This window comes from Macaca fascicularis, chromosome 12, assembly GCF_037993035.2.
Source record: "Macaca fascicularis isolate 582-1 chromosome 12, T2T-MFA8v1.1".
Taxonomy (NCBI): Eukaryota; Metazoa; Chordata; class Mammalia; order Primates; family Cercopithecidae; genus Macaca; species Macaca fascicularis.
This window is the reverse complement of record NC_088386.1, coordinates 110456959-110472267: the sequence shown is the minus strand read 5'-3', so window position 1 is coordinate 110472267 and position 15309 is coordinate 110456959. Positions and strand designations below refer to the sequence as shown.

General features: G+C 40.1%; 1 protein-coding gene across 3 annotated transcripts in view; it reads right to left on the bottom strand.

Annotated features, from left to right (window-relative positions):
• Positions 1-2357: 2357 nt before the first annotated feature.
• Positions 2358-15309, bottom strand: part of VWC2L (von Willebrand factor C domain containing 2 like) — a 168397-nt gene continuing 155445 nt past the window's right edge. For all 3 annotated transcript variants that reach the window (XM_005574199.5, XM_045368383.3, XM_045368382.3), the window contains one exon: positions 2358-5660. In XM_005574199.5, the coding sequence (XP_005574256.1) occupies positions 5512-5660 (149 nt within the window). In that variant the 3' untranslated portion in view covers positions 2358-5511. The remainder of the gene's footprint in view (positions 5661-15309) is intronic.

Sequence of the window (15309 nt, the reverse complement as noted above, 5' to 3'; positions counted from 1 at the left end):
AAGCAAATTTTGAGTTTCTAAAATTAAGTGAAAGAAATTCATTCAACTCAATCTATTTAACTCTTAACTTATGAAAGATAGTATGGTACTAGCTGTTTTGTTTCATCAAAAGAACAATATGCCTTCTGGGTGTACAAGGTTGTCTAGGGAGAATCAAGTATTCATACTAGATAGGTACAGTTTGAGGCTCACTGATAATGGTGTCACCCCAGTTTAAGGTATAAATCCCTTATGTATTTGATAAGGTACAGGTGAGATTGCTGGCTCAGAGATAGCATTTTGTCTTTCAAAATCATCAAAATACATTTCTTTAAAAGAGTAATATTCCCAACATAAAACCTAAAGTAACAAACCCAGGACTCTCTCTCAGCTCACAGCTTTCTCCTCTAGACTTTGAGGTGTCCTCTCCATGAGACTTGAATCTGAATTGAACTGTAAGCAGTCCTGTACAATGGACATACAGAGTAGAGAATTTCTCTCTAGTTTGACATGAAAGAAAGTCTACTCTTGTTTTAAGAAAATGGTAGTGGAGCTGGGGTGTGTATTCTTGTGCGTGGGGATGCCATGCTGACATTTTCTTAGTGGTTGCCCTTGTTTTTCTTCCTCCAACAATGCAGAAGATGATGGCAATTCATAAAATATTGTTCAGTTTTGTTCTGCATTAAGCAATTTGTTTGTCTCAAGGAGAAGAAAAATAACAATTTACTCTTAGTCCCTAAGGAAAGCTTACATACATATCAAAGGTACTGTCTTCTGCGTTCTGGTCGTCAGCAACAATTCCTGCTCCAGGGCTCTTTGACCCTTGGAGGTCAATTGGTAGAAAGCCTCTTGCCCTGCTGTTTCCCTGCTCAGTCTGGAAAGAAGTTGAACATGGAGCTTTAAGAAACACACACCCTCGAAGAACAATAAGCTACAGACTCTGTCAGAATTCATAGCTGAACTTAGGAGGCAAAACAACCACATCCAAAGTTATGGACTGTTTGAATCATGCAGACATCTCTTTCTCATATTTTAGAAAACCTAAGAAGTTTTAATAGGGATTAAATATTAAATGATACTAAGAATTTACTTTGTTAGGTTTAATAAAATAATGTGTAACAGTACGGTCTTGTAAGAAAATGTCACTTTTCTTAGATGATTACTGCAAATTGTAGGGATAAAATCATATGATGCTTGATATCTACTTAAAAAACTTAAGAGGGGTTGGGCACAGTGGCTCACACTTGTAATCCCGGCACATTGGGAGGTCACAGCAAGCAGATTTATTGAGCCCTTGAGATCAGCCTGGGCAACATGCAAAACCCTATCTCTACAAAAATATTAACCAGGCCTGATACGTCTGTAGTCCTAGCTACTTGAGAGGCTGAGGTGGGAGGGTTATCTGAGCCAGGGAGGTCAAGGCTGCAGTGAGCTGTAATCGCACTGCTGCACTCCAGCCTGTGTGACTGAGTGAGACCCTGTCTAAAAAAAAAACTTAAGGGGGATAAAGAATAAATGAAGTATTATATGGAGGGCATTATGTTAAGTGAAATAAGTCACACCAGAATGAAAAATACTGCATGATCTCACTTTTATATGCAAGCTTATTAGATTCTTGATTTGTAATTTAGGAATAACATTACCTCTTTAAAGGGGTTGCGTGAGAATTAAATGTGATGATACAAGTAAATTTCAAGTCATAGTCTCTGGCATATAAGTATTAAATGAACTGTAGGTAGTAGCATTGGTTATTTAATAAACATTTGTTGGATTGTTAAAAATATTCACAATATCTTGATCACAGTTGAATCTGGGCAATGGGTAAATGGAGGTTCTTTATACTATTTTCTTTATTTTTATATATGTTTGAAAACTTTTATAATAAAAATTCCTGCTTTGCTACTTACTAGCCTGTGACTTTGGGCAAAGCATTTAGCCGTTTTATATTCTGGTTTCCTCAAGAACAAAGCAGAGATGACAAGAGTTCCTCTCTCATAGGTGTGCTGTATGGATTGAATACAATCCTGTGGGCCCAGAGCTTAGCACGGGGCCTGGCTCAGAGCCAGCACTCAATAATTATAGATTATCATTAGCATAGTATATGGATCTGGGGTCAGGAAAAGAATTTTACTATCGCTTACCCTCTCACTGCTGGCTTATTTGAGCCGCCTCTCGGATCCCCAAGTCAGCAATGCCTTGCATTATGAAAAATGAAAATGTGTGCAGGCAAATGCAAAAGCTAATGCTTCATTCTAATTGAATACAGCTCTAATGACACATGTACTTTCAGATGATAGAAGTAACCGAGAATTAGTCATTAAATAATGAGGGTAGGGAGAAGGGAGAAATGTGGGAAGGAAAATATACCACAAACAATGTTTGCTGGTTAACACACTTTATATTTAACAAAATAATTTTTTAATAATATATTCTTTTACACATGAAATATTGTTGCTAGAATCCCCTTTTTACAGTTTAGTGTTCAGGTTTTTTTTTTTTTTTTCTCACTAGTTTTCAGGCACACCATTTTTCAAAGATTTTAGAAACTGAATCGTTTTTAATAGGCATCAGCTGACAAACAAGATGTTGATCCCTTATTTTAACATAGCCGTCATTAAAGCCGAGAACCAAAGGCGGAGGAGAAATAGGAGTATAGAGGTGACAGTGTGGCTGCGAACAAAGACTTCACAAGAAACAAACAACAGATGAGACCAGAGCTCTCTTGTTCAGAGTCCGGAAAGAATTTCTCAATGACCTGGGTAGAAGGAAGTTGTAAATGTTTATCAGTTTATGAGAAATTGTCACAGTATAAGTTCATCTCTCCCTCAAGAGGGAAAAACGTCAGTGCTACAAAATCTTAAAGGAAACAGCTTGTAGTGAAACTTTGAGAAAAAGAAAATCCAACAACAACAAAACCCACAATAAAACTCTCTCTCTCTAGCTGGTTATCAGAGGCCACAGAACAGCCTGCTTTCTGCAAACTCTCTGTAGAGAGATCCTTAATGGATGTCCCATTCCATTCTAGTAAATTCTTACTGTGACTCTCACTGTGCCAATACTTAGATGCAAAATTTCTGCACTTCAGCTTCCCAGTTGCACTCTTTCTGTTTTCTAAAAAAGGACATAGTAACTCCTTAATAATAGATAAGGTACTATGCTGCATGGCTCTATTAATGATATTTTCTGAGTTTCCAACCTTATTCCTGTCATTTATTATTATTCTTTCTTTCCAAGAGTGTGGATTTTTGAAGTTGGCAACAGGCAACCTCAGGGCAAAGAAAGCTCTATAATACATCTCTGTCTAGACACAAGCTGAAGTGTGGAGTGCCTTTACTTTTGAGTGCAGACATAAATCATGCAGCATTGCTCATGAATGATTCATGACTGTCTATATGATGTATCCATGGTGGCAACTGAAAGGCACCAACCTTGCTGTAAATTGGTGTTCTAAGGGAAGGTGGCTTGATGTTCTTCCTCAGGATGGTGCCGGCATGGCTCTTTGTATCATAACACAAGCACAGTGTGCGTAAAAATGTCAGGTCCAACTCGTCGGCACATTAATTTTGGAAATGACAACTCTTTCTTGATGACAGGAGATGCTTCCAGGGAGGAGAGGCTGACAATTTTAAATGAAAAACCAGTTGACAAGACTAAAAAAATACGTTTCCTGAGGGTGGGCCTATAGCATTAGAAGCCTCACTCTCTATGGAGAAGACTGAGCCCTTGGGAATACTGACTGTACATGTTCCAAAGGGATCAGAAGCTCACAAAAGCCACACGTGCTGCTAGAGCTTGCCTAGTGTGTTCCCTGGCAGAAACCACTAACGATTATTCTAGGCCACTGGTTCTCAACCAGGTGAAATTATGCCCCTCACTCCCACTCCTTAAGGACATCAGGCAATATCTGGAGACATTTGGTTGTCACCCGCCGCTGGGATGTTGCTACTGGCACCTAGTGGATAGAAGCCAGAGATGCTGCTAAACATCCTAAAAACACATAGGACAGCCCCCACCAACAGACAATGATCTGGCCCCAAATGTCAATCCTACTAAGATTGAGACTCCTTGCTCTAGAATATGGCACTCTACAGGAGCTATGGCAAAGCCCAGCTTGGGGGAGCAGAAAAAGAACGCTGATAATAAAGACAACTGTAAAGTCTCTTCAAGGACCCTATCAGATCTGTGCCAGGGTTTTTACGACAGGAGCATGGAATAAGCAACTAACTATGCCATGTGTTTTCAGAATTGTTAATTTTGCACTTGAATTGAGGTGGCATCAGATACCCTGTGTATTTTGTTTTTTCTGTTACTATACTAGCAGCATTACCAGGGCAACCTGGAGACTCTTCAAAGGTTCATTTTAAGTTTTCAGTATCTAATATATACATTTTAAAAAATGTTCAACAAATGGAATTGTATTGTGCAAGACTCACTCTACCCTAATCTTTAATTTTAATCAGCACTTGAGGTGGAAAGAGTGTCCTGAATCTGTGTTTCAGACGTAGGGCTGAGTGGTTGTTACTACAACATGGCAAATACAGTCCTGAACTACAAAAACTGCCAGTGTGTACTACTGACTTTTAGCCAAATCTGAACTCAAAAGCCAGAGATGTTCAGAAGGATTTGGATTCACAGTGGGGTTTCTCACCCTGGTTCTGGTATTTATATTGCCCGATGACAGAGTGAGTTTAGAGTGTGTTTAGTTACAAACCAAACTCAAATTTCACATCATGAAAAAGTCTGATGATTAATGCTACAATTTTAAAGATCTGTCTCTCTTTGGATTCTTCAGTTAAGCTCATGGTGTTCTTTACATAATAGATTTCGATTGGCAGTTTCAAGGTTTTCCATGTGAAATGTGTGGGTTGTAAGAATTGTGAGCCCCCACCTAATGGACAAAGTACTTGTTCCCAACCTTGTCCAGCAATAGGTCCGTCTATGTGCCCACCCCCCTTTCCTTAGTCTACAGGGCATGATTCACCCTAGGGGAGCAATTGACTGGATGCTCTTGTGTCTCCCAGCTCGGGAAAGATCTTTCCCCTGACATTCCTTCACCAAACCTTTTTTGACACAACTCAAAACTTTACTGTGCAGTCAAATCTAGCCCCTTAGACTCTACAAGTGAAAAAAAAAAAAAACACACAGGAGAACAATGCCATGTACGATGTACAGAAGAGTAAAAATGAAGTAAACCAGGGGACAGTGAGCTGGTAGGTCAGAGGCATCACCAGGGAAGGAGCCTGTGCAAGGCTATTTCTTTCTTTTTGTTCCAGAAATCCGTTCGTCAAGTCACCATCAAGCATTGGTAAATACAAAAGCGATTTAGATAGCTATATACTATATATATATTATATAGCAAGAGAGAAAGAGAAATTTCCTCTTAGTAAAATATTCACTTTTGTCAACCCTAGAAGGTTTTGCTGGTGACCCTGTTGTAGCTGGCAGGAGTTTGTTTTGTTTTGTGTTAAACATGTGCAGTGTTGAAGCCATAGCATCCTTTCCTAAGAACTTGTCATTGGTTGGAAGTTTGTCCTACACAGTCTGCTTGCCTTGGCATTCACGTTTTGAACACTGAGCAGGCTTCCACCAGTCCCCGTTGTGACAGTGACAGATGTTACATTCGTCCACTTTCACTTCAATGCCAGCTGGAATTATTGTAGTTCCTGCAAAGCAGTTTGGACCTGGAACACACAGATACATTGATTAGTTGATTAAATCTGCAAGCCTCCCTTTCTCCCCACCATCCAAACCCAAGCCCCAAAGCCATGAATGAGTAGGTCAGACTACTGACTTATCAAGGAATTTTCTAGCCATCTCCTTGAAATTCTGCTATCTTTTGCACACAGCTCATATTTCCCATGTATATCGTGAACTTAAATAAAAAGAGACAATCTTCAAAAAAAAAATCATATTGTCTGCTTCCTGAGTACATGCAGTTTTCTAAATTTAGTTTCTGTGGGTTAAACTCTATTTGTTTTGTCCTCTGGGATGTAAAGGCTGCCAATGTATGCTCTGAAACACGAGGGAGTGCTGACATGGTCTGCCTCAGATGGTGGCACCCGTGGCCTGCCCTCTCCCTTCCTGTGGTGGGTTTGAGACAATAAACTCGCTCGTTCCCCAGTTTCAGTGCCTCCCCAGCGCAGTTCCTGGAATCCCCAGCTTGTTTCTTGATAACAATGAATAATTCATGACCAGATGATTTATTCATGTCCTGAACAAGCTTTGTTAGAGGTTCATTTGATTTTTATAAATGGACTTCCTTTAATCTGCTGGCTATCTCTCTCTTTTTTTTTTAAAGAATGACCCAAAATAGTGGGCTTTTGAAAGTCAGCAGGAATTTTGTTTTACTTTTTGACATTCAAAAGCCTTATTGAAAATGTCCCCTGCTCATTATAGATGAATGTTTTAAAAATTCACCCATTTCAGGTTTTTAAAAAATTCTTGTCTGTCTTTCCCTCCTTTCTCTTACTTTCCCCTTACTTTCTTGCATTTTTTGACCTTCCCAATGTAGGAATACCAGTGTTCAGTGTTAGTTATTACTATAGTTTCCAAATTCAAATGGAATAAAAATTGCTTCCCAAAGTGCAATGGATTATAGTAGGGTAGTACAAATTGTTCTTTCTTTGAAGCAATTTGGTATTAGGTCTCTGAAGTACACATTTGGGTAAAGAGAGAGAACATTGAGTTATGTCTACCAGTGATTTATTAACCCGGCATTACTGGCCACTCACCACAACCACTACAAAGTAATAAGGCAATGCATATCAACATCAGTGCCCTACTTTCACCTTCTTACCCCCTTGATAAGTAAGACTGTCTTTACCATCAAATAAATGAAATGTGGGGCTATGTGTAGTTCCACTTCATATTTGGAGTCTTGCTTTTATAAAATTATAATTATACAACATATACTTTTCAACACAAAGCTATTCAATATGTTATGGTTTTAATTGCCCATTGTTTCAGAACTCCCAGACCTCAACACTTACCGGTGGTGGAGTGCCTATGCCTTTCTTCACTCTGTAACACAAACGCTTGGCATGTGCTCAAGCATAAAGAGCCACGCAGAGCAGGAGGGAATAAGGGTCAGCTCTGACAAGTAGCTAGCAAGCTGTCAGCCTTCGCCCGGGAGGGTGCTTCTTGTTCACTTTTTGTTGTTTTTTGAGTCAGAGTCTCACTCTGTCACCTAGGCTGGAGTGCAGTGGCACAATCTCAGCTCACTGCAACCCCCGCATCCAGGAGTCAAGCGATTCTCCTGCCTCAGCCTCCCAAGTAGCTGGGACTACCTGGCTAATGTTTTATATTTTTAGTAGAGACAAGGTTTCACCATGTTGGGCAGACTGGTCTTGAATTCCTGACCTCAGGTGATCCACCTGCCTTGGCCTCCCAAAGTGCTGGGATTACTGGCGTGAGCCACCATGCCCAGTCTTGTTCTGAGTCTATGATTCTAAGCCACTGGCCATCCTTATTGCTGATTATTTAAGGGCTACAATATTCCATAGGTCTTGGGATTTAAGTCATTGTTCGATAGATTCGACTGCCTTTGGGTCTACAGCTCCCTGAGAAAATTCAACACCAAACTGTGAATTTGTTCTGGACCCAGAACTGAGGGAGTCTTCAGAGAACTTGGCAGAGAGGTTTTTTCCAGAATGTAGCTTATTCTCCTAGGGCCCTTGTTGACAGACCTCTCTCAGCCCAACTAGTTGTAGGTCAAACAGGGTCTTGCCAGGGCTAACCTAGTTTTAGAAATCATACTAGAGTGAACGTCCACCTGTTTGCCTGGCATCAAACTGGAGGAGGCAGTGGTTCCTCTTACCACCTGTCCGCTTGTAACCAAGTCTTTTTACCCCAATTGTGTACTTTTAGCTTTTCCAGGTGGGAAAAAAAAAATTCTACATAGTGGTTTTAAAAGAAGTCCCTGAACCAGGCAATATATTATCCAGTAAGAGTTTTCCCAACTTCTTGAGGAAATTTGGATATTTGACAGTCAGAAGAAGCTTAACTGTGTGAGCATGTGAGCATGCGTGTGTATGTGTATGTGTAGAGACATGCTACTGGCTCACAGGAGGCTGGATAATATCAGTGGCACAATAAGAGAGACAGGCAGGGAGGAATCTTTGTGAAAAGAGAGTTCTTACAAATCTCTATGCATATCCTGAAGGGATATTTGACTGGAGCTCTGGTTTTCATATCCACCCCTTTCTGCATATGCTGATATCGAACTATGGTTAGTGTGTAGTTGACTAACCTCTATACACCATTTCTTCAGAGTCATTTAGAATTTGCTGCACTCTCAGCTCAAGAAATATTAATGACTGTATATTGATTGACAGAATGCAAAGAAAGATCCTTTGCACGTGCCAGGCCTAACCAAAGGCACTTCTGTAAATTATATGGTAAGCTCTCACCTCTACCTGATAGCCAGAGGTATTTTACAGAATCAAAAATTCCTGTTTGATCTCATTAGCTCTAGTAGTACAGTGATTTTTTATTAGTACCCTTCTGAGAACCTTAGGTGTAAGTACAGAAGTCTCAAGTTTGCTGTTAATAGTCTTATCTGCTTAAAAGTAATTTAGATAATTGTCAAGCAGAATGGTTGGCATTATTTAAAAATGGTTCTGGTTTTAGCCCTTCTTCCTTAATAGTGGTGACAGTAAATGCAGATTTGCTTTGAGCATATGAGAGCCCACCATGAGTTCTTTACGTAGCAACTGTATCCTTCTATCTATTGTCTACCTTGTATTTGGGGACTGCTTTCTTTTTGTCTCGGTAGATGTAAGGGAATACGTTTCTTAGAGTGAATTCAATGGCAAAGCAACATATTTTAATGCAGAGGATTTGGAGAGACTCCAGAGGGGAACAATGAAAATGATTAAAGTGAAGGCAGGCAAATAGGACCTCTGAGAAAAGGTTAAGGGGATTGGAATTATTTAATCTAGAAAGAGAAGATGGAGGAATAACTCAATAACTCTCAAAGAATGAAGGCTTATTATGTAAAAAATGGTGACCAACTGTTATCTCCTCCTTCTGGGGCCTAGAATAGGAGGAAATGGAGACATATTGATTCTCAATGAATTGAACACACTTACACATCATGTAAATTCTTCAGAGGACTGAGAACTGAATGTAGTAGTTGCCAACAATGTGGTGTGGTCTTCTCTTTTAGTGATCTTTAAGAATATAGGAGGTAGGCCGGTTGTGGTGGCTTACACTTGTAATCCCAGCACTTTAGGAGGCTAAGGCAGGAGGATCACTTGAGCCCAGGAGTTTGAGACCAGCCTGGGCAACATAGTGAGACCTTGTCTCTATCAAAAACAGAAAGCCAGGAGTGGTGATGTGCACCTGTTGTCCCAAATACTGGGGAGGCTGACTGGGGAGGATTGCTTGAGCCCAGGAGGTCGAGGCTGCAGTGACCTGAGGTTTTGCCAGTGCACTCCAGCCTGGGCAACAGAGGGAGCCCCTGGGGGTGGGGGAGAGAGAGAGAGAGAGAGAGAGAGAGAGAGAGAGAATGAATATGAATGAAAGAATATGAATGAAAGAGAGAATGAGAGAAAATATAGGTATTATCTGTCAGGTATGGTTTAAGTAGTCAGATCCTTGAAGACAGGAACTGAAGCTTTGTTATTTCTTATGGTCCAGGTCTACTACTGTGTCTGACAAATATTAGGAAAGTATAAATTTTTTTAACTGAATGAAATAATATAAAGTACGTATATATTGGAAGTGAACTTAATTTCTGAACTTATGAATCAGGCTTTGAATGTCAAGCCTAGGGTTAGTATTAAATGTATAGGAGTATTTGGTAATGAATGAAAACACATGGTGATCATTTCTTGAACATTTACTTCAGGCCAGAAATTTGTCTCATTTAATTATTACAACAAACCACATAGAAAGGTGCATGTTCTTACCTTCAGGACACTGAACCTCACAGATAAATCTCCCTGAAATCACATGTCCAGGAAGTGGCATCAGTGGGATATGAATTCAAATCTCTCTGAACTACAAGATGCTTCTAATTGCCCAGGAAAAGAGGCAGGTAGCTAGGAGTGCATTACTGTATTCCTTTGCCCAGATCCTGAGCTTCTGATCAGAATTTAGAAGTCTAGTTGGTTTTTGTGTTTGCATACTGAGGCAAGAAATTTGATGTGGCTAGAAACAAGTGAGACTGGTTTTTCTACAGGTCTTTATCAGATTTACTGGTTTTATATTGTGTATTTATATAGTCTTCAGGAATCATAATTTATTTAAAACTGAAGGAAATTTCTCATGGAGAAGATGCTTGGGCGGTTAGACTTTCCTTTTGGCAGCAGTGAAGTTCTCACTGCTACCGGATGTAGACCAACCAAAAAGCGGAATGAAAGTGGCCCATAACTCAAGAGACCTGGCTCAAGTGGAGGTTCTATGACTTATCAGCTCAAGTGCTCTCTAACCCCCACAAAAATGGGAGTCTATGTGGTCTAGTCTCAGGATTCATGTTTTTGAAAACGTGATAAAATTGGAAACAGAATTTTTTACTGGGAGTTTAGAGCTAGGAGCAAAGAGGAAAAGGTAGGAATAATCACACACGAAAACTTTTTATTTTTTAACAAGACACATGAGTAATTTTCCCTGCCGGGCATGGTGGCTCACATCTGTAATCCCAGCATTTAGGGAGGTCAAGTTGGGTGGATTGCTTGGCTGGAGTTTGAGAGACTAGCCTGGGCAACATGGTAAAACCCCATCTCTATGAAAAATACAAAAAATTAGCTGGGCATGGTGGTGCACCCCTGGTAGTCCCAGCTACTTGGGAGGTTGAGGCAGAAGGATCTCTTGAGCCCAGGAAGTTGAGGCTACAGTGAATTAAGATCGTGCTGCGGCATTCCAGTTTGGGTGACAAAGTGAGACCCTATATCAAATAATAATAATTTTCCATATTCTGTTCTTTGAGCACGTATTTTGCACATCTATAAAATGAAAACTGGTTGGTAAGCATTTTTCCATAGTAGGAATCATTCAAAGTAAATCTTACAAGGAAGAACAATATGAGAAATATATAACAGCAGAGTTGTTCTGGTGATTTGGCTGTGGAGAACCCAGGGCTCTATCCTTTCAGTCCCTTTTTATTCCATCTTCTCACTTCAACCTCCTCAAGATAGACCATAAAGCACCTTCCAGTGTATCTAGTGATCAGAGAACAAGCATTTGAAGTGATCTTTTCCAGTTTCAATCATCCAGGATTCTACAAAACCAGCAGAAAATTGAAGGGTCTCTGTTGTATTTGTGGTATTAAGAGCTGAGCAGTTTTTTTTTTTTCCTGGTAAGCCCTGAAATTTCCCCATAAAAACTCGATGGAAAAGGAAGTTGATAGCCACTCTGTTTACACCTCTTCCAGTCTGTGTTTACTTATGATGTTAAGCATTAAACATCACATGATTGCATTAAGGGGAGTAAACATATAACCTGAAATAAGTACTCTAAAGGAGAGGATCACACAACTGTGGAAGGTTGTAGCCGAGAACCTGACTTAGACTACAGTAAGGCTGGCTGTGTGTGGGGGTGCAGAGGAGGAGCCATTGAGTGACTGTAGAAGGCTAAAGGGGTTGAAGTGATGAGTGTAGCATAGCATGATGATGTCAGTGGAGTGGCCAGGAAAACAAGTTGGGACAGTTTTGTACTGGAGCTGGTGTCTCATATTGGCTTGCAAGAGCAAACAGTTAACTCTTCAGGAATCTTATAATGTCATTGACACTTTTTTGATAGCTTGAAACTGGCCATGGTGGGTGTTTTTCTGTCACCCAAATCAGAAAATGCTAAAACTAAGATTTTTCCCTCTAGCCAGTTGTTAAATACTTTTGGACATATCCACTAGACTGGGGGCCTTGTTGGCCATGATAAAGCATTGGGAAGTCGCTGAAGGATTGTATGTAGGGGTGTGTGTGTGTGTGAGTGTTACCATGAAATAGAGACATTGATTTCATTAACTGCACCATGGTTGCTATATGATTGGTCCACAGAGCACTCATGGATGAAATAGACAGGAGCTACCTTGATGGATGCAGGGCCCTTAAGATTGCAGACAAAGACTAGAGCCCTCACAGGCCCTGCAACTGTATGATGGTAACGAAAACACATTCCTTTCTCCTTTGCTTTGAGGCATTGGGAGTATCTGCTGAAATGCTGGAGTGATATCAAATTAGTGTCAGCAATTAGCACATTGGCTTGAATTAGTTTATGAGATTATGCTTTATAAAAAGTAAAGTCCTAAGGGAAAAGCCCCTAGAAAATGTGCAGTTTGATCTGGGGGAGGGAGAAGAAAAGGGCTGGAGGATGGAGGTAATTTCTAGGAGGACAACACAGTTGGGTTCCCTTAGGAGACCACGGTCACATGCAATAGGATTAAGATATCAGGTTGTTGGGAGAAGAGGAGGATCCTATCTATTAAGCAACAAAACCAACCCTGGATAATTTAAGCAGAAAATACACTTATTAAAGGAAGTTGTGGCCAGAGAATATTCAGAATAGCCAAGACAACCAAGCCTGGAGGCAAGATAATCACCTGTTGTGAAAGGGACCCCATGGGAGGTAATCAAATCATGGGAATGGGTCTCTCCTGTGCTGCTCTTGTAATAGCGAATAAGTCTCATGGGATCTCATGGTTTTGTAAAAGGGAGTTCCCCTACACAAGCTCTCTTGCCTGTTGCCATGTAAAACGTGACTTTGCTTGTCTTTCACCTTCTGCCATCATTGTGAGGCCTCCCCAGCCATGTGGAACTGTGAATCCATTAAACCTCTTTCCTTTATATATTACCCAGTCTCAGGCATGTCTTTATTAGTAGTGTGAGAACAGACTAATGTATAATAATATAAACATTAATTCCAAACAAGACTTCTAGAAGCAGCAGTGATGCATCAATGAATAAGAGTTTTTGCCTTCAGGGAGTTGACATTTAAATGGGGGGTAAATCAGGCAAAATGCACAAAAAGAAATAAACAGGACCATTTCAGGTCACGGAGGAGATAAAAATGACACATAGTCAAGGTCCTGGATCCAGAGTGGGAAACTGATATTTATAGAATATATTCACTATATTGCTAAAAAGTGGTTATCATGATCTCATTTCACAGGTGAGGAAAGTAAAGCTCAGAGAAATTAAGGGACTTGTTAAAGGGCAGAGAACTAAACAATAAGAGAGCTTAAATTTCAGCCCTCACATTCTGTTTCCCAGGTTGAGTACTTGAGAGAATTTCTTTATATGCTGATATTTACTTCATAACCATATATTTTCCTATTCCTGACTCCCCAGTTTTCTCTTGTAGGAAGCTCATACAAAATCCAGACCTAATTGATAACATGCAATTTGGGTAACATTTTGAAGATTATTTTCAAGAGCTTTTTATACATGGCCTTATGTTCTCCTCAGAGTATTATTTTTTCTGTTTTACAGGTGGGACAATAAAACAGAAACGTCAAGTGACTTTCTCAAAGTCACACAGTTAGTAAGTGCCTGGGGTGGGATACAGCACCATTTTTTTTTTTCTGTGCTCCATCCCAGAAGTCCATCTTTCTGTGAGTTAGAACTACTTTTCATTTCCTCCAAGTTTTGATAGCACCTGGGATGATGATGCTGTAGTAGAGGTAAAAGGCTATGATGTTTTAATTCTGTGTGTATGTGGATAAAGGGTGAATGGATGATAGGAAGGGAAAGTCCAGCTACAAAATTCCCATGTGGGGCAGAGAAAAAGCCTCTCAAGTAGCTCTATTCAACCTCTTCTCAAAACTGCAAAGCAGGATTTGCTCCTGTGAAGCACATATGGCCAGGAAGGCAATGTGGTTCTAGTGATTATCTCGGAAGGCAGCCAGGTTGTTACGGAGATCAGATCTTTCAGTACTAGATACCCTGCTCTGTTGTTTGTCGATTCAGATCCTTTTTAAAGCTGAGACTACTACTTCCCAGAGACTAGGAAAGCCAGGCTGGTCAGGACCACTTCCTTGATCTTTTATGATTTTAAGTTAGTATGGTATCCCTGAAAATTATCCTTGGAAACAACTTCATATTGCCTAATGCTCCTTTTTGAGTATAACAGTTTTTGGTCTTGATTTGAAAATTTATTATTGACACTTAGTGTCTTCTAGAAATTGGTTGTAAATGATCTTTCTGCTGCATAAATGAGGCAGGTTCCTATTGTGTAAAGCCATAAACATCCTATATTTATTTGGCAGAGCATCTAAATCATTGTTTCAGCAAATACTAGGATTGCAGGCTTTAGTCTGTGGTTAAATTGAGTTGGATTATGCCCTTTCTCTTCACTGATTTAATTCTCTGCTTCATGCAGTCTGATAGATGCTATTGTGCTCTGAAAAATCAAATAGGATATCTGATCAGGTGTAGCCATTTTCAACTATTAAAATATTAGAAAAAAATGTTTCTAAAAACCAGTCATTAGAGCTGATTGCAGTTAAAATTGTACTAAGTGCCTTAAACCTTCTAGTATCATGCTCCGATGCCCTTTTGGTGCCTGGGAAGAGAGCAGTGATGAGACTGCAATTGCTGGAGGGAGCTTCCAGAGCAAAGAATAGAGGGCCTCTACCTGCTTTTAGTCACTCATCCCTATGTTACTTCCAAACCCTTTTTATTAGACCTAAAACAAAAAGCTTCCTTAGATTAAGGTGGCAAGATTCAGGAAATACTGTTTTCTCTAAGGCTGCCTTAAAGGTGCCTGTTAATCATTTTATTTGAAAATTCAATATTGCTGAACTCCCACACAAATTTCAGTCTGAGAGCTCCAGAGAGTTTTCTGGCCCTTAAGTATGTAAGATTTATAGCCTGGTGTTCCAATTAAGTAAAATGCAAGGGCTGGAGTGAAGAGAAGAGGAAGGACGTGGTCAAGCTACACAATAGAAGTAAAGGTTGGCTGCTCTTCTTCTAATTTCAGGAAAATTCTCAGGCTCTGAGAACCTGGCATAGTTTGGGTCCTACGTTTGCCAGCTGTAGCTGTCTAGTCTCACCTTCAGGAGGATGTCTGTGGTCAGAAAATGGTTTGATTTGCTGTGGTCTAAAACATTTAATCTGCTTAGTTTTTGTTTTGAATGATGGAATAATCTCTCAGCCAAACTTCCCAAGCTGAAACAAGACTAACCCCACCTTGTTAGATCTTTTAATGATTTGAAAATCATTGTCCTATTTCTTCTGAGCAATCCTAAAAGTAGGTTGTGTCATTACTGTAACACCCATTTTACAGCTGGGAACACTGTGGTTCAGAGATAGGAGTAAAGGGATATAATTAGGACCCTGGAGCCAGACTGTCCACGTTTCAGTTCTGCTCCTACCATTTACTGGCTGCATGAAC